The 23,114-nt window shown below is 41.3% G+C and overlaps 1 protein-coding gene and 1 long non-coding RNA gene across 7 annotated transcripts in view; one reads left to right on the forward strand and one right to left on the reverse strand.

Annotated features, from left to right (window-relative positions):
• Positions 1-23,114, forward strand: part of frem1a (Fras1 related extracellular matrix 1a) — a 400,521-nt gene that overhangs the window by 366,852 nt on the left and 10,555 nt on the right. For all 4 annotated transcript variants that reach the window (XM_060838775.1, XM_060838786.1, XM_060838793.1 and 1 more), the window contains 4 exons: positions 4,513-4,585; positions 8,095-8,244; positions 8,327-8,553; positions 20,702-20,878. In XM_060838775.1, coding sequence (XP_060694758.1) covers positions 4,513-4,585; positions 8,095-8,244; positions 8,327-8,553; positions 20,702-20,878 — 627 coding nt within the window. The remainder of the gene's footprint in view (positions 1-4,512; positions 4,586-8,094; positions 8,245-8,326; positions 8,554-20,701; positions 20,879-23,114) is intronic.
• LOC132824390 (uncharacterized) overlaps positions 1-23,114 on the reverse strand; it is a 139,840-nt gene that overhangs the window by 66,684 nt on the left and 50,042 nt on the right. For 2 of the 3 annotated variants that reach the window (XR_009645663.1, XR_009645665.1), the window contains one exon: positions 22,662-22,769. The exons of the other annotated variant lie outside the window; for it this stretch is intronic. This is a non-coding gene — a long non-coding RNA (uncharacterized LOC132824390). The remainder of the gene's footprint in view (positions 1-22,661; positions 22,770-23,114) is intronic. 3 annotated transcript variants of the gene reach the window in all.

The raw sequence follows: 23,114 nt of genomic DNA on the forward strand, positions 1-23,114 counted from the left end.
GGATGCTGCCTGACCTGCTGCGCTTTTTCAGCAACACATTTTCAGCTTTGTACATAAAAAGCCAATCCAGTTACATAAAAACAGTAATACAATACAGACCCAGCAAGTCCCTGTCCCTCCCACCTTCTGGCCACCCTAAGGCAGCCCACCCCTACAGGCTCTCAGTCCACCCCGACACACCTCTAGGACAGCCTGCCCCAATACCTGCCTGGGATGACAGCAAATCTCCTGTTTTTGTTCTTTTTCTCCCCTCCCCACTACTGCATAATTATATAGTGCTTATTTTTTCCCCCGCACCCATGTGTGGGTGTGCAGGTGTGAGACATAGTGAAAGACAAGGTGCACAAATCTTTATTCAGTTTAATCTCCTGTTTATTTTTTATTTTATAAAACAATTACAAAACAGTTTACAAAGAACAGTTAACATTTACAGCTGTATACAACAGCAATTTTACAAGGGGGAGGAGCAGCAAAGCCAGGCCATAAACCTTACTGTTCAACCAGTTTCACATATGAAAAGACAGTGACAATGACATTTGTACAGAAAAGGACTATCCAATTACATAAAAACCTTGCATACAATACAGACCCAGCAAGCCCCCATCCCTCCCACCTTCCAATCACTCTAAAGGCACTTCCAACCATATCTCAGACAACCTGTCCCGACCATCCCTTCTTGGGACGACAGCACTCAGAACAGCCTACCCACCATCTGGCTCTCAGGGCAACTAGCATCAGGGTGGCCTACCCACACTCTGGTTTTCAGGACAGCCTACCAACCTTCAGATTCACAGGATGGCCTACCCACCCTCTGGCTCTCGAGGTAACAGCTTTCAGGACGACCCGTGAGCCTCCCAGCTCACAGTAAGACCTGCCAGACCCAGGAACACAAGACAGTGCAGGTGATAACCCAACAAACACCACAATACAGTTTGTACCAGAAAGGACTAAGTTTTTTTGGCAACTCTGTCCAAATGTAGAGTCTTCAGAATACAGAGTCCATTCCCAGGAATGGAGTCCACTCCAGTTTACGAGGTGCATTGTCTAAAATGGAGTCCACTCCAAACTGCAGAGTCCACTCCTGACGGCAGCAAATACACACCCCTACAGCACATAGGTGTTCAGTGTCCGTGGAGTCCTGGCCCAGCCTTGGAAAACCAGGCCCACTCACAGGAATGTAGTACATTGTACAGGTTCAGTTAACTCACAGGGGTTTGATCCACTCCTGAGGGCAAGGTCTTCACCCAAACGCCAGGATACAGCACACAGGTGTTCAATCTTCAGAGGGCTAGGCCACCCCCAGGTACAGCTCCTCTGGTGACATGTCTGTCTTCCCCAATGGCTCAGTCCAAACACCAAAAACAGTGAAGATACACAAAAAAAAACCACAAAGGAAACTAGAGTCCAAGGGCTAAGCCCTACCACAAAATTGACATTTTTTTCTTTTTACTTTGAGAAAAGGACAAAGTAACACACTGGCTGTAACCAGCCAGTAAAACGGTGGGTAGGCTGTCCTGCCCTGGCACACCTTTCAACCACCTTTAGGGCAGCATACCCACCATCTGGCTCTCAGGGCAACTGGCATCAGGATGGCCAACCCACCCTCCAGCTCTTGGGGTGACAGCTTTCAGGATGACCCATGAGCCTCCCAGCTCACAGCAAGGCCTGCCAGACCCAGGTTCATGCAAGATAGTGCAGGTGATAGACCCAGGAAACACCACAATACAGTTAGTTAGCAAAAACCAGAGTCCTTTCTAGTACACAGTCTTCAAGATATGGAATCCATTTCCAGGAAGAGTCAACTCCAGTATACAATGTGCATTGTTAGTAGAGTCCACTCCAAACTGTTGCTAAAAACAGAGTCCGCATTCAAGGCCAGAGTCCACTCCTAAAGGCAGGAAATGCACACCCCACAGGTGTTCAGTCTCCATAGAGTCCTGGACCAGCTTTGGAAAACCAGGCCCACTCACAGGAACATAGTACATTATACAGGTGCAGTTAACTCACAGGGGTTTTGGTCCACTCCTGAAGGCAAGGTCTTGTCCCAAAGTCCAAGATACAGTAAGTGCTCACCTCCCAGCATACACACAGATGTTCAATCTTCAGAGGCCTCCCCACAGGAACAGCTCCTCTAGTAAAATATACATCTTCCCCAAGGACTCAGTCCAAACACCAAAAACAGTGAAGATACATACAAAGAAAACTAGAGTCCAAGGCCTAAGCCCTACCATAAAATCCACATTGTCCTTTTCTCAAAAATAGAAAAGAGTAACTAGCCAGTGAAACAGCAATCCCCTAATGAGAACTGAGTTACACCTGAAACACATTATGTGCATCAGGAGTTTAACAATCAGTCCTCACTAAGAGAAATGCCAGTTAACAAACTGGCTAAATAATTCAGCCAGTTCAGTAATCAGGTTTCCCCCTCCAAAAAAGAGAAGCAGAAACCAACAGTAACATACTGACTGTAGTACCAGCCAGCACAGAGTCAGACCCCTGAATTGAGAAGGCCTCTCAATCTCCTGTTTATTTTATTTGTTTTAAATTAACTCCCACACTACCGTCTAACTGCGGTAGTGCTTATTTTTTCCCCAGCACCCATGTTGTGTGTGTGCAGGTGTGAGATACAGTGAGAGACACAGGTGTACAAATCTTTATTCAATTTCCACCACCAGGAAGAAAGGAAACACCCGAGTGGCCAGTGACTAGCAGTGCCCTTCACATCAAAGGGCAATGCTGTGTGATCAAATAGTGAAGAGGAGGGCAGGGATTAAATCAAAATAGAGTTGGCAGGGGAAATAATGCACTCCACTCCCTGCGGCGCCCATCTCTCCCTAAACAACTCCAGGGTGTTGGTGGAGACCGCGGGCTCATTCTCCAAATCTCCTGTTCATTTATTTTTTGTAAATTTTTTTTTCAAGGTGTATGAATCTTTATTCAATTTCCACCACCAGGAAGAAAGGAAACACCCAAGTGGCCAGTGACTAGCAGTGCCCTTCACATCAAAAGGCAATGCTGTGTGATCAAATAGTGAAGGGGAAGGCAGGGACTAAATCAAAATAGAATTGGAGGGGGAAATAATGCACTCCACTCCCTGCGGTGCCAATCTCTCCCTGAACAATTCCAGGGTGTTGGTAGAGACACTCCTGCACACACACCCCACGGGTGCTGGGGAATAAATAAGCACTACCGCAGTTAGGTGGTAGTGTGGGGGTTAATAAAAAAAACAGAAGATTTTTGATTTGATCCCTGCCGTTCCCTTCACTGTTTGATCACACAGCATTGCCCTTTGATGTGAAGGGCACTGCTTGTCACTGGCCGCTTGGGTGTTTTCCTATCTTCCTGGTGGTGGAAATTGAATAAAGATTCATGCACTTTGTGTCAAAAAAAAACCCAGGAGATTCAGGTCCAGGCAGCGGACCATGGAGGGGGTCTACTCCAAACATTACACATCTAGTTTTATGCCTCCACCAATCACTGCCAACAACTCACCCTCCTGATGAAGGGCTCTGGCCCGAAACATCGAATTTCCTGTTCCTTGGATGCTGCCTGACCTGCTGTGCTTTAACCAGCAACACATTTTCAGCTCAAATTCTACCTTGTAACTCTCTCCCTACACCTGGTGCACTCTCCCTCCTCTGGCCTGCCTGATTGTGGAAGATTCTCCTTGTGTTCTAAAAATCTGTGCTATTTACTTCCCATCCTCACAACCCATCCATCATCCAACCACCAAAATCAGGATCTTGACATCTGAATTATACATCAGAAATATTTTTTCACATGCTATAATGATATCATGACATGATGGCACAGTGGTTAACACTGCTGCCTCACAGTGCTAGAGACCTGGGTTCAATTCCCGCCTCAGACAACTGTCTGTGTGGAGTTTGCACATTATCCCCATGTCTGCGTGGGTTTGCTCTGGTTTCCTCCCACAGTACAAAGATGTGCAGGTTAGGTGAATTGCCTGTAGTGTTAGTTGAAGGGTTAAATGTAGGGGAATGGGTCTCGGTGGGTTGCTCTTCGGAGGGTTGGTGTGGACTTGTTGGGCTGAAGAGCCTGTTTTCACCCTGTAAGTAATCTAATCTAATCAACATAAATAATGATGATGTGACTGGTCACATGATTTCCCTCTTTCTGATGTCAGCCAAATCTTAAACACTACATTTGGGAGTTATATTTGCAAACCAAGTACAGATCTAAGTCAAGAGGTGTTGTCGTTTATAAGGAGTTGAAGCACCTTTTTTTAGAGATAAAGAAAAAGCAGCATTGGCGACCATGTAATATACAGTATTGTTTTAAACATAACAAATCTTTTTCAAATCTCCCTTAACCTACATGAATTAATCTCCATTTATCTCCTAATTTAATTCCTTTATCAAACTGCTCTCTGATTTTCATTAGCTGAAATGGAGTTACATGCTAATCTCTATCATATGTAATCAATGTTTTTTACAGTTCGATTTGTATTTGTAAGATTTTTTGGTGTTTATGATTTTCATTTCTTTGTAGGTCAACAGCATTTCAGCTTTGGTTGGAAAAGATTTTACTCACAGTTCTGCCAACCTTATCCAGTTTGATCCAGGTAGATTTCAATTGTTAAAGATAAAGATATTAAAATGATTGTGTTGGATGACACATTGGATGACCCTCAGAAGGTTTCAAGTTGTAATTTCATTGGGTGTAACTGTCATGGTTGTTTAGAATCATGGTGATCACCTGGTGGTGTGCAGATGTACAGAATGATCTCTCCAGGAGCATGTGTGAATTAAATGGGCTCAGCATGACCCTTATGGTTAGCACAGACTAGTGACGAACAAAGATTAAAAAGAAGGAATGCACCAGTGGGAAATGCAATATGTAGTGTTGTATGGGGAATAGAATTATTTGATCTCAGCTAAGATAAACTAATAGCTGAAATATATTGCTGAAAAAAACAATTCATCAAAGCTTCTAATCTTGCATTTACCAGGATAATTCACACAAATTTCGAAGTAAAGGAGATAGAAGATTTATTCTTTGATAGGAAAGTGATAATTGGTTGGCAAGTGGACTCTTGTTGATAAGGTTGCTACCATGGAGAATACAACAGTTAGATGATGACTCACAATTATCTGCCAAGCTTTGTTTACATTGAAATTAGGCTGGTTGACTTCAATTGGTCAAAATATTGCTCTGAGAAATAAACCAGAAAACAGCAACCATCGCAGTTGCTGAGTCAAAACAGACTCCCTGCTCACTGGGATAGTACACTGAAAATCAAGTCCAACTATTCCCAGAAGCATCACACGAGTTCAATAGTTTAGAAAGGTGCATGTTTCTGTTCTTAACAAGCATGACGGTAAAGACAAGCCAGGGAACTATAGACTGGTGAGCCTGACCTCGGTGCTGGGCAACTTGTTGGAGAGAATCCTGAGGACAGGATGTACATGTATTTGGAAAGCAAGGATTGATTATGGATAGTCAACATGGCTATGTGCTTGGGAAATCATGTCTCACAAACTTGATTGAGATTTTTGACGAAGTAACAAAGAGGATTGATGAGGGCAGAGCAGTAGATGAGATCTATTTGGACTTCGGCATTCGGCAAGGTTCCCCATGGGAGACTGATTAGCAAGCTTAGATCTCATAGAATATAGGGAGAACTAGCCATTTTGATACAGAACTGGCTCAAAGTAGAAGACAGAGGGTGGTGGTGGAGGGTTGTTTTTCAGACTGGAGGCCTGTGACCAGTGGAGTGCCACAAGGATCAGTGCTGGGCCCTCTACGTTTCGTCATTTACATAAATGATTTGGATGCGAGCATAAGAGCTCCAGTTAGTAAGTTTGCAGATGACACCAAAATTGGAGGTGTAGTGGACAGCGAAGAGGGTTATGTCAGATTACAACAGGATCTAGACCAGATGGGCAAATGGGCTGAGAAGTGGCAGATGGAGTTTAATTCATATAAATGCAAGGTGCTGCATTTTGGGAAAGCAAATCTTAGCAGGACTTATACACTTAATGGTAAAGTCCTGGGGAATGTTACTGAACAAAGAGACCTTGGAGTTCAGGTTCATAGCTCCTTGAAAGTGGAGTCCCAGGTAGATAGGATAGTGAAGAAGGTGTTTGGTATGCTTTCCTTTATTGGTCAGAGTATTGAGTACAGGAGTTGGGAGGTCATGTTGCGGCTGTACAGGACATTGGTTAGGCCACTGTTGGAATATTGCATACAATTCTGGTCTCCTTCCTATCGGAAAGATGTTGCTAAACATGAAAGGGTTCAGAAAAGATTTACAAGGATGTTGCCAGGGTTGGACGATCTGATCTATAGGGAGAGGCTGAACAGGCTGGGGCAGTTTTCCCTGGAGCATCGGAGGCTGACGGATGACCTTATAGAGGTTTACAAAATTATGAGGGGCATGGATAGGATAAATAGACAAAGTCTTTTCCCTGGGGTCGGGGAGTCCAGAACTAGAGGGCATAGGTTTAGGGTGAGAGGGGAAAGATATAAAAGAGACCTAAGAGGCAACGTTTTCACGCAGAGGGTGGTACGTGTATGGAATGAGCTGCCAGAGAATGTGATGGAGGCTGGTACAATTGCAACATTTAAGAGGATGGGTATATGAATAGGAAGGGTTTGGAGGGATATGGGCCAGGTGCTGGCAGGTGGGACTAGATTGTGTTGGGATATCTGGTCGGCATGGATGGGTTGGACCGTCTGTTTCTATGCTGTACATCTCTATGACTCTAAGTATGACTATTATTATATATGAATAGATACAAATTACAGACAAATAATTATGACTGACAACATATAACTCTGCTAGTTAAAATTCTAATCCATGTATAAAACTCCCCCTCCACAAACACACAGACTGACACTAAAACATGGGAGTTAGGGTCCTTTTTTCAGCAATATTCTAGTTCTGTGCTAATGAATAATTAAAATTACTATGTGGCATGTTTAGTTTGGAGGAAGTAATATGTGATGAGGCCATACCATAATATCAAAGCATACTGGAGTTGTTTTTGCAACTAATTAGCCTAGTCTATCCAGCAAGGAAATTTTGCTGATACATGAGTTGGGCATGAATAATTCAGCTTTGCTTCGACAAGGCAAACCAATTTTCTAAGTGAGCACTGTTCATGATGAATCTTGGCAATCAGAAAACTATATCAGTAAATTGCTATCAAATATCAGTCATTCTTCATACTATGAAGTATCTCCTCAATTGGAATCCATGGTTTGTGGTCAGATTTAACATTCAATGGCATCACCTTTGCCTAACCCCCATTAACAAGATTCTGGGAGTTACCATTCAAAAGAAACTTAACTGTACTAGCCATATAAGTACTGTGGCTACAGGCCAGATCAAAGACTAGGAATCCTGAAGTAAGTAACTTGCCTCCTGATTCCCCAAAGTCTGCCTACTATCTGCAAGGTACAAGTCAGGAATGTGATGGATTGCCTGGATTAATACAGTTCCAAAAATGCTCAAGAAACTCGATGCTGTCCAGGACAAAATAACATAAACTTTAACATTATCTCCCAGAAACTTTAACATTGTTAGCCAGAAACAGAGGCAGCAATGTGTACTGTCCACCATATTAATTCACCAAGGTTCCTTTGATAACATCTTCCAAACCCAGAAGCATTACCACATTTCTGGGTGTGCAAATCTGAAAGTTCCCCTCCAAGCCTGACCCAAACTACATTACCATTCTCTCACTGTTTCTAGGTGAAAATCCTGCAATGCTTTCCTTTGTATCTGTAATCCAAATGCTTACTGCAGTTCAAGACAGCTCACCCCACCTTCTCCAGGGCAATTAGGGATTAGCAATAAATCCTGGCCCAGCCAGTGATGCCCACATTCTATGAAAAATGCTGGTGTGTACTTTCAGGAGGTGAGATTCTGTCCATTCAATGCACATTTGAAAAATTACCCCACTTATTTAATATCATCTAACACAGTTAGAATCTTATAGAAACATATTAAGGTTTTTGAATACTTAGACGCTTTTTTTTAGCACCCTGCTGTTGACATCTAATTTTGATACAATATATTTGTACTATTTTATCATCATTCTGCTTGGAATTTTCTTTTTTGTGCAGGTGTGTCAGTGAAGAGTTGGAATATAGTCATTACTAATGACAAATTGGAAGAAAATGAGGAAACATTTGAAGTGTTACTAACATCGCCAATCAATGCAGTTCTTGGTGCAAAGGCAAAGATATTGATTAAGATCATTGATGGAGAAAAAGGTAAAGCATAAATTGCATGGTATGAAGTCTCCTTCTCCAAGTCAATATTTATTATATTTCTACACCCTTTCTTGTGTCATAGATCGCTGCAATCTTGCCTTCATGAATGACAGAAATGAAGAGAATCCACCAGGCAGAGTATTGAGAGAGAGACTAGCTTCAGGTTCTTCGACCTTCCCTAATCTCAAGAGTAACAGTAGCCTAGAGGAAGGAATGGCAATGACTAACTTGCATGAAGACTTGAAAAGGTCCCAAGGGGATGTGATGCAGCAGCTCCCTCTGAAACCACCGTCCAAGAAGAAACTAATGGTAACTGAAAATTGAGGAAAATGGTCAGCAATGATCCTACAATGTGTAAAGATTTTAGACTCATTTTAAAATTTCTTTAAACAGTGCAGCAGAAATTCACATTAGGCTTTAGTTTTGTGTTTGAATTGCTTTGATTGCAGCAACTCCAGCCTGGGTGTAGCGAGTTGCTTCTTATTTCTTGGACTGACACTAGGCTTCTATAAATGCTATCAGAAATCTTGGATAGAAAAAATCAGCACATACTGTATTCAGCTATCCACCTTTCAATGATCCCATCTTTTTGACAGAAAGTCTTAAAGTTACATGTTTCCTGAAAGAAAAAATAACTCTTGTTCTAATGATATTGATTGAGGGATAAATATTGACCAAGGTGTCTGCATGCAGCATTTTGTCTGTGTTACAGTAGAGTATTGGCCTTCACTTCTGTCCTGGATTGGGATTTGAATATAGAATCTTGGAACAATGTGTTTAGAATTGTTTTTTAATCTTGTATGTGATGTCAGTAATGCTGGCTGGGCCAGCATTTGTTTCCCATCCTTGATTGCCCTTAGTTTGCTGGGGTCATTGGGGATGGCACTGTTGGGGCTAGTTAGTTAGATATATTCAAGAGGGGGCTAGACATATGGCTGAGTCATGCACCTATTTTCTATGTTTCTATGTTTCTAAGAGGCAACCTCACTATTGTGGGTCAGTCAAGGTAAGAATGGCAGATTTCCTTCCCTAAAGGACATTAATGTGGATTTTTACAATAGGTATTTGGATAATTGGCATGGCACCTTTATTGACACTATGTTGCAGACGTTAATAACTGAACATAAATTACACTAACAACTGTGATAGGAACTGAAAACAGCATTAGCTTGAGGCATGAGATTGTTATTCTAGTGGCATAACTATGGTATTACCATCTCCCCAGAGAATGCTGATGATAAACTGATGTGAAGTACTTTCTGCGAAAGAAAACACAGAAGATGTCCTTTGTAATTGATTAAATTTAAAGCTAAGACTTTATTAACATCATAGGAACATTGAAAATAGGTGCAGGAGTAGGTCATTCGGCCCTTTGAGCCTGCACCACCATTCAATATGATCATGGCTGATTATGCAATTTCAGCACCCCATTCCTGGTTCCTCTCCATACCCCTTCATCCCTGTAGCTGGAAGGCCACATCCACACCGTCTTGAATATGTCTAATGAACTGGTCCCAACAGAGAGAATTCCACAGATTCATAACTCTAAGTGAAGAAATTCTTCCTTATCTCAGTCCAGAATGGCTTACCCCTTACCCCTTAGACTATAACACCTAATTTTGGATTTCCCCAACATTGGAAACATTTTTCCATGTCTAGCCTGTCCAGTCCCGACAGGATTTTGCATGTTTTGATGAGACCCCCCCCCCCCTTCATTCTTCTAATTTCCAGTCAGTACGAGCTTAGTTGATTCAGTATTTCCTCATATGTCAGTCCTGCTATCCTGGGAATCAGTCTGGTGAATGTTTGCTGGACTCCCTCAATAGCAAGAGTGTCATTCCTCAGACTAAGGGACCAAAACTGCACACAATACTCCAGGTTTGGCCTCACCAAGGCCCTGTATAACTGCAGCAAGAGTCATCCTTATGCAATATACAAACCCTCTCACTATGAAGGCCAGCATGCCATTAGCTTTCCTCACTGACTGCTGCACCTGCATGCCAAACTTCAGCAACTGTTCCACCATGACACTCAGGTCTCATTGCACCTCACCTTTGCCTAAGCTGCCACCATTCAAAAAAAATCTGCCGCCTTGTTTTTGCGACCAAAGTGGGCAACCTCACATTCATCCATGTTATGTTGTATTTGCCAAGTATTTGCCCACTTAGCCAGTCTATCCAAGTCATCTTGCAGTCTATTAGCATCCATCTCACAGAACATACTGCCAACCAGGTTAGTGTCATCTGCACGTTTGGAGCTATAGCATTCAATTCCTTCATCTAAATCATTAATGTGATCAACTGGGGTCCAGCACTGAACCCTGTGGCACTACGCCTGCCACTCTGAAAAGGACCCATTTATTCCAGTTCTCTGCTTCCTGTCTGCAACTAGTTCTCTTTCAATGTCAATACATTACCTCTTATACAATGAGCTTTAATTTTCCTGACTAATCTCTTGTGTGAAACATTGTCTAAAGGCTTTTGATACAGATACACAACATCTACTGATTCACCTTTGTCCATGCTGCTGATTATATCCTCAAAACATTTCAGAAGATTTGCCAAGCAAGATATTCCTTTAGTGAATCCATGCTGACGAGGGACAGTTCAATCTCCGTATTCCAAATACTTAGTTATTACATCCTCAATAATTGACTCCAGCATTTTCCCCACCACTGATGTCAGGTTAACCAGCCTGTAATTCTCCATTTCTCTCTCCCTCCTTTTACAAGCGTCGAGTTACATTAGCTACCCTCCGGTCCACTGGAACTATTCCAGAGTCTGCAGAATGCTGGAAAATGATCAGCAATAGCATACGCTATTTCTCAGGCCACTTCCTTAAGTACTCTGAATTGCACAGCATGACTCTCTGGGGACTTCCTCTATTTTAATCCAATTTCCCCAATACCATTTCCTCACTAATAAGAATTTCCTTCAGTTCCTCCTTCATGTTTGACCCTCTATCCTCTGGCATTTCCTGAAGATTATTTGTGTCCTCCTTAATGAAGACAGATCCAAAGTATTTATTCAACTGGTCTGCTACCTTTGATGTTCATTATGAATTCACCTGGTTCTAACTACAATCGACCCATATTTGTCTTCACCAATCTTTTTCTCTTCACATATCTGTAGAAGCGTTTGCAGTCAGTTGTTATGTATTCCGCAAGCTTGTTTACATTTTCTATTTTCTCCTTTTGAATTAAACCCTTTGTCTTCCTCTGTTGAGTTTTAAATTTCTCCTTCTCAAGTTTGTTGCTTTTTCTGGCCAATTATTTGCTTCCTCTTTGGTTTTAACACTATCTCTAATTTCCCTTGTTAGCCATGGTTGGGCCACCTTCCTGTTTTACTCTTATACCAAATACATTTGTTGAAGCTCATCCATGTGTTCTTTAAATGTTTGCCATTGCCTATCCACCATCAATCCCTTCAGTATCCTTGACAAACATATCCTAGCCATTGCATGCCTCATCCCATCAGAATTAGGATCCTTTAGTTTCAGGACCCCAATTTTAGATTTAATTGTGTCACTCTCCATCTTAATGAAGAATTCTGCCATATTATGGTAATTCTTCTCCAAAGGATCTCACACCACAATGTTGATAATTGATCCTCTCTCATTACACAATACCCAGTCTAGGATCACTTGCTCTCTAGCTGGTTCCTTGATATATTGGTTGAGGCAACTGTCTCTCATACATTTTAGAAATCCTCCTCAATCGCATTGGTTAGTCCAATCAATATGTAGATTGAATTCACCCATAATAACTGCTATACCCTTACTGCATGCATCTCTAATTTCCTGTTTATTACAATCCCCAACATCACAACTACTGTTTGGTGGTCTGTATTCAACTCTCATTAACATATTTTTCCATTTTGTATCCGTAGCTCCCCCACACTGATTCCATGTTGTCCAGGCTGGTGTTCTCGCTAACTATTGCGTTAATCTCCTCCTTAAACAGCAACACTGCCCCACCTCCCTTTCCTTTCTGTCTACCTTTCCTGAAAATTGAATAACCTTGGGCATTGAGTTGCCATCCTTAGTCACCCTAGAGCCAGGTGTCTGTGATCTCAATTACATCATATCTATTAATAATTGTCTATGCAGTAAATTCATCCACTTTATTGCAAATGCTCCACCGAATGAAACACAGAGCCTTCGGGCTCATTTTTTAAAAAACATTAAAAAACACTTAGAATCATGGTATAATGTGGACTTTTTTGATTTTTGTCTTTGGTTTCTCTGCTTTCCACTTTCGTTTCTCCCCTCCCTGTCTTTTGTTTCTGACCCCACTTTACTTCCCTCCATCTTCCTGCATTAATTTCCCCTGTTACATTAGTTTCAACCCTCCTCAACAGCATGAGCAAACACTGCCCCTAGGATATTGGTTCCATTCCTACCCAGGTGCACACTGTTCAGGTTGTACTAGTCTCATCTCCCCCAGAAACAGTTCCAATGTCCCATGAATTTGAATCCGTCCCTCCTGTGCCATCCTTTAAGCCAGCTTGCCATTCTTACTCTGACTGGCACATGGCACTGGTGGCAATCCTGAGATTACTATCTTTGAGATCCAACATTTTAGTTTAACTCCTAATTCCCCAAAGTCATCTTGTAGGACCTCATTCTATTTTTTAAAATCTGCATCATTTGTCTGTATACACCACGACAGGTGGCTGTTCACCATCCCCCTCCAGAATGTCCTGCAGCCACTCTGAGACCTCCTTGACCCTTACATCAAGAAGGCAGCATACTATCCTGAACTCACATTTGCAGTCGCAGAAATACCTATCTATTTCCCTTACAATTGAATCCCCTATGACTATGACCCTGCTACTCTTTCTCCTGCCCTCCTGTGCAGCTAAGCCAGCCATGTTGCCATGAAACCAATTGCTGCGGATTTCACTGGTGAGCCCTCTCACTCAATAGTATCCAAAACGGTACTGTTTTGCCTTCCGCATTGTACGCTTCACAGAGCAATGAGAATTATAAAGGCAATTGATAAGAATCCAGCAAAAGTCCAGTTTATTTATGTTGCCAGCAGTTCATTTTTATTATTTATGATTTTTAATGATCTATTTTGAAATTTGAATGTGGAGACATAATTACTCATCCAGCCTCCAATGGAGAATTGATTCCTTATGAGTTAATGTCTATGTGTAGAATAAGGGTTTAAAATTCTTTACGGGAAAACTATTTTCCAGTTATTGTTTATAGTATCTATTTATGGATTTAATAATGTTTTTGCTCCTTTTAATCTCCTAGACTTCAAAATTGTGTTTTATTTTAGTGGTTGGAAAGGACATTGCCTTCATTGCTCAGATCTTTGGGTTGGGACATTATGTTAAGGTTGCACAGGATGTTGGTAAGGCCTCTTCTGGAGTATTCTGTCCAGCTTTGGTCTCCCTCTTAGTGGAAGGATATTATTAAGCTGGAGTGGATTCAGAATCAGCTTAATAATCAGGTTAATCTATATTCGGCTGTTGCAGGGAATGGAAGGTTTGAGTTATAAGGAGAGGCTGGATAGGCTGGGACTTCTTTCATTGGGCATAGGAGATTGGGAGGTTATCTTATAGAAGTATATAAGATCATGAGGCATATAGATAAATTGAATGGCAGGTATCTTTTCCCTAAGTTAGGAATTTCAAGACTAGGGGATATATTTTTAAGATAAGAGGAGAAAGATCTGAAAAAAGAAATGAGGGGCACTTTTTTTTGCACAGAGAGTGGTTCATGTGTGGAATGAATTTCCAGAGGAAATGGTGGATGCAGGTACAGTTACAAAGTTTAAAAGATGTTTACATAAGTAGAGGAACCGGTTACTAGTGGTGTTCCATAAGGATCTGTTTTGGGACCACTGATGTTTGTCATTTTTATAAATGACTTAGACGCAGGCATAGGTGGATGGATTAGTAAATTTGCAGACGACACTAAAGTCAATGGAGTAGTGGACAGTTTGGAAGAATGTTACAGGTTGCAAGGGGACTTGGATAAACTGTAGAATTGAGCTGAGAGGTGGCAAATGGAGTTTAATGCAGCTAAATGTGAGGTAATGCACTTTGGGAAGAATAATAGGAAGGTAGAGTATTGGGTCAATGGAAAGATTCTTGGTCGTGTGGATGTGCAGAGGGATCTTGGAGTCTATGTACATAGATCCCTGAAAGTTGCCTCCCAGGTAGATAATGCTGTTAAGAAGGCATACAGTGTTAGGTTTCATTCATAGAGGGATTGAGTTCCGGAGTTGCAATATCATGCTGCAACTATACAAAATGCTGGTGCGGCCACTCTTGGAATATTGTGTGCAGTTCTATCCCTATATTTCGGGAAGGTTGGGGAAGCATTGGAAAAGGTGCAGAGGAGATTTACGAGGATGTTGCCTGGTCTGGAGGGAAGGTCTTATGAGGAAAGGCTGAGAGACTTGAACCTCATTGGCAAGAAGGCGGCTAAAAGGGGATTTGATAGAGACATACAAGATGATCAGAGAATTAGATAGGGTAGACAGTGAAAGTCTTTTTCCTAGGATGATGATGTCAGTGTGTACGAGGGGGCATAGCTACAAATTGAGAGGTGATAGATTTAAGACAGATGTCAGAGGCAGGTTCTTTACGCAGAGAGTGGTAAGGGCGTGGAATGCCCTACCTGCTAACGTAGTCAACTCAGCCACATTAGGGATATTTAAACAATCCTTAGATAAGCACATGGATGAGTTTGGGATCGTGTAGGTGCACGAGCTGAGAATATTCAGAGGTCGGCACAAAGTCAAGGGCTGAAGGGCCTGTTCTGCGCTGTATTGTTTTATGTTCTATGAATAAGAAATGTTTGGAGGGATATAGGTCATAAACAGGCAGGTGGGTGTACTTTAGTTTGGGATTATGGTCAGCATGGATTGCTTGGACCGAAGTATTATTCTGTGACATAATGCACAGTCTAGACAGTTAGTTAGCAGTTGATGCAATAAATGTTAGTACATTGAAGAAATGTGATATCAGCAAAACAGTGCTACTTTTAAAGAGGGTTTAGGAACAAGGCAGCCCAAGAGTTAATATTGACAACTCTCTAGAGGGTGTAGGACAAATTGAGAACACTTGAAAAGGCAAGCAAATGGGATTCTTGTATTTACCAGTGGAACATGGGGACATAGGATGTGTGGCATGAGCAGGCCATTAAGCCCTTCATGTTTGCTCCACCATTCAATAAGATTCTGGTTCCTCTCTTTATGGTCTCAACTCCACGTATTTATCTGTCTCCCATAACCTTTAAATAAACTGGTGATCCTTGATTTTTTGTACATCACTAGTGAGGCATTAGCTTGAGTATTATTCTGGATAGCACACTAAGAAGTTAGGACTACAGAGTAGATTTTCTAGCATGGTACCAACAATCAGAGATTACAGAGGCTGGAAAAGCTAGATTGTTTTCTTTAGAGCAGTGGAATAAATAAAGTGATGCAGTTTCTTGTGACAGACAGGATAGTAATGATAAAACACAGATCTAAGGTAACTGGTGAAAAGCAGGTCAATGTGAGGAAATATTTCATTCTCGAATAATAATTCTGACAGTGAGAAAGGAGGCCATTCAGCCCATTGAGCCCACACTTACCTTCTGAAGAGCATCCCACCCAAACCCACCACCCGACCCCATCCCTCTACTGCTGCATTTCGCATGGCTAACCATCTAGCCTGGTCTAAAATGTTGTTGGAAATTAAGGGCCCTTTAAAACAGATTTTTTTCTAGTATTTCCTAGTACACCTAGCCTGTATACCCCTGGACACAATGGGGAATTTAGCATGATTAATCCGCCTAAGCTGCATATCTTTAAACTGTGGGAGGAAACTGGAACACCTGCACAACATACAAACTCCACACAGACAGTTGCCGAAGGCTGGACATGGACCCAGGTACCTGGCTCTGTGAGGTACCAGTACTAACGACTGCTGCCTCATAACTCGATGACTCCCTGTCGAGAATTGTCTATGACACTATCATGTTCTTATATCTGAAAGACAAGTGGAATCAGATTCAAAGACCACTGCAGAAAGGTATTGGATAAATCTTTGGCTGCACCTTGATTTGAGGATAATATCTACTCAGACTGAGAGTTTCTGAGAGTCTTCAAGTAATTGAAAAGGCAAATTCCTAACCTTTGGTCACATGGAACAGGATTATCCAGAGGTAGTGAAATCTAGAGAGAAGGATCCGTTTCCTTCTCTTTCCTTAGATGTGCAGGTTAGGTGGATTGGCCATGGTAAATTGCCCATAGTGTTGAATGACGTGCAGGTTAGGTGCATTAATCTGGGGAATGGGACTGGGTGGGTTACTCTTCGGAAGGTCTGTGTGGATTTGTTGGCCAAAGGGGCTGTTTCCACAATGTAGGGATTCAATGAAAAAAATTGTATAAATTCTTTTCATCTAATGCTCTACCTCTTTATGATAATTGAAAAAAAAAATGAAATGGAAACCTGCTACAGGGTGATGGCAAAAGAGTGCGTCTATTGGATATAGTTAGAAGTCACACAAGACCAGGTCATGGTATAACAGATTTATTTGAAATCACAAGCTTTCAGAGTGCTGTCCTTTGTCAGGTGAAGGCACTTTCACATCATCACCAATAGGATATATGTACTGAAAGATCAGTACAGACTAAACCTAGTCTCATTCTCTGATTCCTTGATCTGATGATTTAGTAAATGTCTGCTACACTCTGAATTTAATTGCTATGTCAGGTAAATTTTAAAATGATTTTACATCTAAATTGTGTTGGATCTAGTCAATGGTATGACACTTTAAGCATCCATCCAAGTTCTTTTTAAAGGGTGAGAGGTTACACATTTCAACTACACTCCCAGGTAGTGCACTCCAGACCCCTGCCATTCTTTGTTTGAAAAGAAACTTTTCTTGAAATCTACTCTAAGCCTCTTACCTTTCACCTTAAAATTATGTCTCTTTGCTATTAGTCAATATTTCCAATTTAGATGGAAACAGCCTGTATTTGATCTCAGTATTGGAGTGCTGACCTTGAACAGGAAATTAAGGTCACGAACACATACAATCACTCTGCCAATTTTTACTTTCTCACCACTAAATCATTTAACTTTCTTGGTCTAAAAAGCTGTTGGAAATTCAGGTGCCTTTAAAACTGGATGTTTCTAGTATTTCCTGTGTAGCAGGAGACCAGATTATACTGTTGCTACCAAGGTAATTAGCCTTCCTCAAATAAATTTCTAGTAAATAAAGGCAAAAGGAAAGTATAAGAAAGTTCACCACAAGAATCATCAGGATCACCAAGATCACAACACAGCATTGACTGTAAGACATGGGAGCAGAAGTACTCTATTTAGCCCATTGAACCTGCTCTGCTATCTTATTAGATCATTGCTGATCTGATCACCTTCAACTCCAACTTCCTGCCTTTTCCCAAGACCATTGATCTCTTAAAAGTCTGTTCTATCTCAACTTTGAATATACTTAATGACCAAGCTTTAGTAGTCCTCTATGATAAAGAATTCCACAGATTCACAATCTTTTGAGAGAAGAAATTCCTCCTCATCTCTGTTTTAAATTTGTCATCACTTCATCTGAGGTTATGCTCTCTGATCCTAGGTTGTCTCACAAGATGAAACAACCTTTCTGCATCTACGGTCATTTCCTATCAAGTCCTTTGAGAAGCAAAATCAGAAATTGCAGAAAAAAACTCAGCAGGTCTGGCAGCGTTTGTGGAGAGAAATCAGAGTTAATGTTTTGGGTTGAGTGAGCCTTCCTCAGAACTTCTATTAAATCCTTTAAGAATCTTGTATGTTTCAATCAGGTTTCCTCTTAATCTTCTACATTCCAATTGAGTACAGGCCCAACCTACTCATCCTCTCCTCTCCTCTAGGACTTTTCCAAAATCTGAGGATTACTACCAGAAAATCCATTATCTCTGTAGCTAACTCCTGTAATACTGAGGATACATCCCATTTGGTACAGGGATTAGATTACTTATAGTGTGGAAACGGGCCCTTTGGCCCAACAAGTCCACATCGACTCTCCGAAGAGCAACAAACCCAGACCCATTCCCCTACACCTAACACTAGGGGCAATTTTAGCATGGCCAATTCACCTAACCTGCACATCTTTGGACTGTGGGAGGAAACCGGAGCACCTGGAGAAAACCCACACAGACACAGGGAGAATGTGCAAACTCCACACAGACAGTTGCCTGAGGTGGGAATTGAACCCAGGTTTCTGGCGCTGTGAGGCAGCAGTGCTAACCACTGTGCCATTGTGCCACCGATCCTTAGAATGAATAGCTTCTGCAGCATTTGCTCTCGAGTGAAAGTTATTATTTTAATTCCTGTCCTTTTTCTTCTTGTGTATTTAGTAATTTTGGTGTCGTCTTTTGAGAAGATGGGTGCAAAATATTTATGCCAACTTCTCTTTCCAATAATTCCCCAATAGTATTTCCTAACCTCATTCTCCAATGGGCCTATGCTCATTTTAACTTCTTTCTTCTTTTTTATTTATTTTTAGAAGGATTATTTTCTGTCTTGATATTGCTTACAAGGTTTCCCTCAAAGTTTATTTTCTCCTTTCTCATTATAATTTTTTGGTCATCATTTATTGTTCTTTAAAACTTTCCCAATTCTCTGGTTTACCACTAATAGTTGTCACTTTGTGATGACAAAAAATATCTATCTGGCACCATATGTACCTTCTTATCAATGCAGTGTTTTGAAATAAGAAGTTTTGTTCTTACAAAGATAATTAATCTTCAGATGAAGGTGGGTCATTAGAGGATGTTCATCCTGACGTAACAAGTAGCTATCTAGTTCTCTTCGACTGAAAGAATTCAAATCGGTGATTGATACAGCATAAGTTACCTGCCAGTAGAAATGTAGCACATCAACAATTGCTCAGGATCAGTGGGCAGTCCTTGTCAGAGAACTGTCTTCCTCAGATGGAACATGAACCAGATCGAAGGAAGATCCAGGGACGAGTTCCCTATCACTTCGGCAGGAGAGCAGGATACTACTTTCACAACTTTAATGAGATTGGCCCATTCCATGCCAATGACCTGTTCATCCTCTGGTATCAGTGATCTATCCTCATTTGTCATGGATTGTACCTTGTTCTTTGTCTAATTAACTAGTGTATCATATACAACTTTCTATTCCTTAACAAACTGAATAACATATCTGAAAATTCCATATAAATGGTCAATTGCATATATTAGAGAAAATCTGAAAGAACTGCAGATACTGGATATCAGAAACAAAAACAGGAATTGCTGGAAAAGCTCAGCAGGTCTGGCAGCTTCTGTGGAGAAAAATCAAGATAACATTTTGGGTCCACTGAAGCTTTTTTATATTAAGTAACTGTGATCACAAATTCCCAAAATTGAATGATACATATCTCGTCACATCCTGACATTAAATTCTACTTGTCAATGCTTTCCCCACTTACTTGCTTTGTCTGCGTCTTTTTGGAACATTGTGCTGTAATCTACATGACTTTCAATGCTGTCTGGAGCTGTTGGCCAGTCAGTTGAATTGGAAGCTTCCAGGGATTGGACTCCTCCCTAGTAAGGGAGAAACGTCCCACGATCATCATGTTAATGTTGGCTGTAGCATGTTATTGCTGCAGGGCACAGTTTCCTTGTTGCATTTTGATTATGGTGTGTGAGTGGGAAATGAGTAATGGTCATGAGGACTGTATAATGGGGACTGAATTACAGATCAGTCAGGCCTGTACCTTAGAGTATGTGATATCATGACATGTGACATCCCAGTTTAATGGAATCCACCTTTCCCTCAGTTATTGTCTCTTTGTAATGGAGTCATGGCTGAAGCTTCAATCAGTCAGTTACAGTAACTAAATTCCCTCCCTAAGGACATTGTGGGTCAACCTACAGTACGTGGGCTGCTGTGTTTAAGAAGTCAGTTACCACCACCTTCTCAAGGGCATCTAGGCAAAGTCAATAAATTCTGGCCAGACAACAATTCCCATGAGCCATGAGTAATTAAATAAAAAGACATCACTAAGTACAGAACCCTGACTACATATCACTGTCTTTGACATTGAAGCCAAGCAATAGTGTTGAAGGAAAACCTCAAGATGTCTATCTCAACAAGAATGTGACTTTTGTGGTATGTTACATAGACCAGAAAATCTCAAAGCATCCAGTGGGTAGTTCAACACATCATTGATGATAGATTTCAGTATCCTCTCTAAATTTAATTCAACCATACAGGTCCACAGTTATGGTTTAGAGAAGGTCCAGATAGGCCTTCTTTAAAATAATCAAATGACATTTGCCATTTTTAAATCTGGAGACTTTTTTTCTGGAAACTTGTCTAACATGTTTCCATGAAATGAGTAAACTTTTCGGGGAATATTTTATTCTGGATCTGAGCTTGATGTATTGCTTTATTATATTAATGTTGTCTAGAATTTTCTGATTAATTCCTCTCTTCCTGTTTAGTACCATGGAGTAATAGCACTGAAAGTTGAAGGTGACCGTAGTCCATCAGTGTACAATAGAAGAGCAACAGTGGTGATCACCAGCCAGAGTCAACAGCATTTTCTTGGTAAAACAGAACTTTCACAGATTGACAAAGTCACAACAGTGCCAGCTTCACAACAGATTCCTGTACAACAGGTTAGCTTTTTTTTAAGGAAACTAAGAATTACTGTATTTCCAACCCAGATCACTCGTTGAAAATTCTTACCCAATTACTATTGATAAGATTCTTTCACACACTTGAAAATGCATTGGAACACACAAGTTTATTTGTGATTAGGAAGGAGTTTGCTGATTTTAATCAGTGACATGAGCCCAGTATTGGAAGTCCCTTCAGATTATCAGCTTCTCTCATCCTCTTCGCTAACATATTTAATGTCCTACAATGGTTAACTGGCTAACATTCCCACCATCATGCTAAATCTTTTAAATACATGAGGTCTTCTTCTGTCTCTAAGTTCTTGTGCTGAAAATGTGTTGCTGGTTAAAGCACAGCAGGTTAGGCAGCAACCAAGGAACAGGAAATTCGATGTTTCGGGCCAGAGCCCTTCATCAGGAAGGCCCGAAACGTCGAATTTCCTGTTCCTTGGATGCTGCCTAACCTGCTGTGCTTTAACCAGCAACACATTTTCAGCTCTGATCTCCAGCATCTGCAGAACTCACTTTTTACTCTAAGTTCTTGTGTCTCACTCACGTTCCTCTCACTCCTGTCATTCTGCCATTTGGCAAGTACGATTTTGCTCACAATATTGTCTTATTTTCATTGATAATTATTACTCACTCTCAATCTTGAGGAGGATCCTGCCTGTTATGGTGTAAGAGGTAAGCGTGGGGAACCTGCTTAGAATCAAATATCACCAACTATCCCTTGCACAACCTGTAGTTATGTCCAAAGATCAATGTTCAATAATCAATGTTAAAGCACAGACAGAATCCCTTGCGGTATACAGAAAAGGAGTGACTAGTGAACTGCCACATCCTGCTACTTAGCCAATCAATGCTATGGTTTAGAACCAATTAACTCATCTATCCGAATAATTTAGATGCCAGATTGACTGCTTTGGACATTGACAGTATTAAATGATAGGCTAATCAGCCATAAAGACTGGTCCCCAAAGCGGTATAGGGGCTCGTAATTTGACTATATGCACCGTATCTCATGCCCTGGCTAACACACATACCAAATCTCGCATGTGTAGAGGAGCAAGGGCAGGACTAAAGCTTTAAAGTTAGTCATAGAACATAGAACATAAAAAAATACAGCGCAGTACAGGCCCTTCGGCCCTCGATGTTGCATCGATCCAAGCCCACCTAACCTACACTAGTCCACTATCCTCCATATGGCTATCCAATGCCCGTTTAAATGCCCATAAAGAGGGAGAGTCCACCACTGTTACTGGCAGGGCATTCCATGAACTCACGACTCGCTGAGTAAAGAATCTACCCCTAACATCTGTCCTATACCTACCACCCCTTAATTTGAAGCTATGCCCCCTCGTAATATCTGACTCCATACGTGGTCAACCCTATCTAAACCTCTAATCATCTTGTACACCTCTATCAAGTCATCCCTAAACCTTCTTTTCTCCAATGAAAACAGACCCAAGTTCCTCAGCCTTTCCTCATACGATCTTCCTACCATACCAGGCAACATCCTGGTAAACCTCCTCTACACCCGTTCCAGTGCCTCCACATCCTTCCTATAGTATGGCGACCAAAACTGCACACAATACTCCAGATACGGCCGCACCAGAGTCTTTTTTGTTCCCACCATGGTGTAGTCTTTTGCCAATGAACACTTGCTTTAGTAATTTGTCCATGAATCTTGTGAATAAGACAGCTCAAAAGAGTGTGCTACTGAACTAAGTGGTTGATGTTGTCACACACAGTGCAGAAAATGTTCATTGTTAAGGTACTGAACCTTTGAGAGATGTTTTCTGTCCTGTTTTCCTTTCAGAGAGATGTTATCACAGTGGTGCCAGAATATCTTCTTCAGACAGGCTGTTGGTGAACAGCTTTTAAGTTGTCCCTGAAACAAAAGAATCATGAGAGGGCGAGCTCAGGGCTCACATGGAGTCAGAAAGTTCCTTAGTTTCCTTTCAGTTGGTGAGAAGATTTCTGCTAGCTGCCGAAGCTAAAAGCTTGAGTTCTCTGCTGCTAGAGTCTTAAGACAGCAAGACTTCCTCTTAAAATTCAAAAGGGGCAGATTATCTCTTTCTCTGGACTGGAGAGAGACAGCACATGAGAAACAAAGCTGCTTTACTGAATTGCATTTTTGTCAAAGGATGTATTTGAGGGATGCTGCCTATATTGACTCAGTTGATGATTAGTGGTTAAATAATACATTATCTTGTTAAGTATTTCAGTAAAGTTA

This window comes from Hemiscyllium ocellatum, chromosome 2 (assembly GCF_020745735.1).
Source record: "Hemiscyllium ocellatum isolate sHemOce1 chromosome 2, sHemOce1.pat.X.cur, whole genome shotgun sequence".
Taxonomy (NCBI): Eukaryota; Metazoa; Chordata; class Chondrichthyes; order Orectolobiformes; family Hemiscylliidae; genus Hemiscyllium; species Hemiscyllium ocellatum.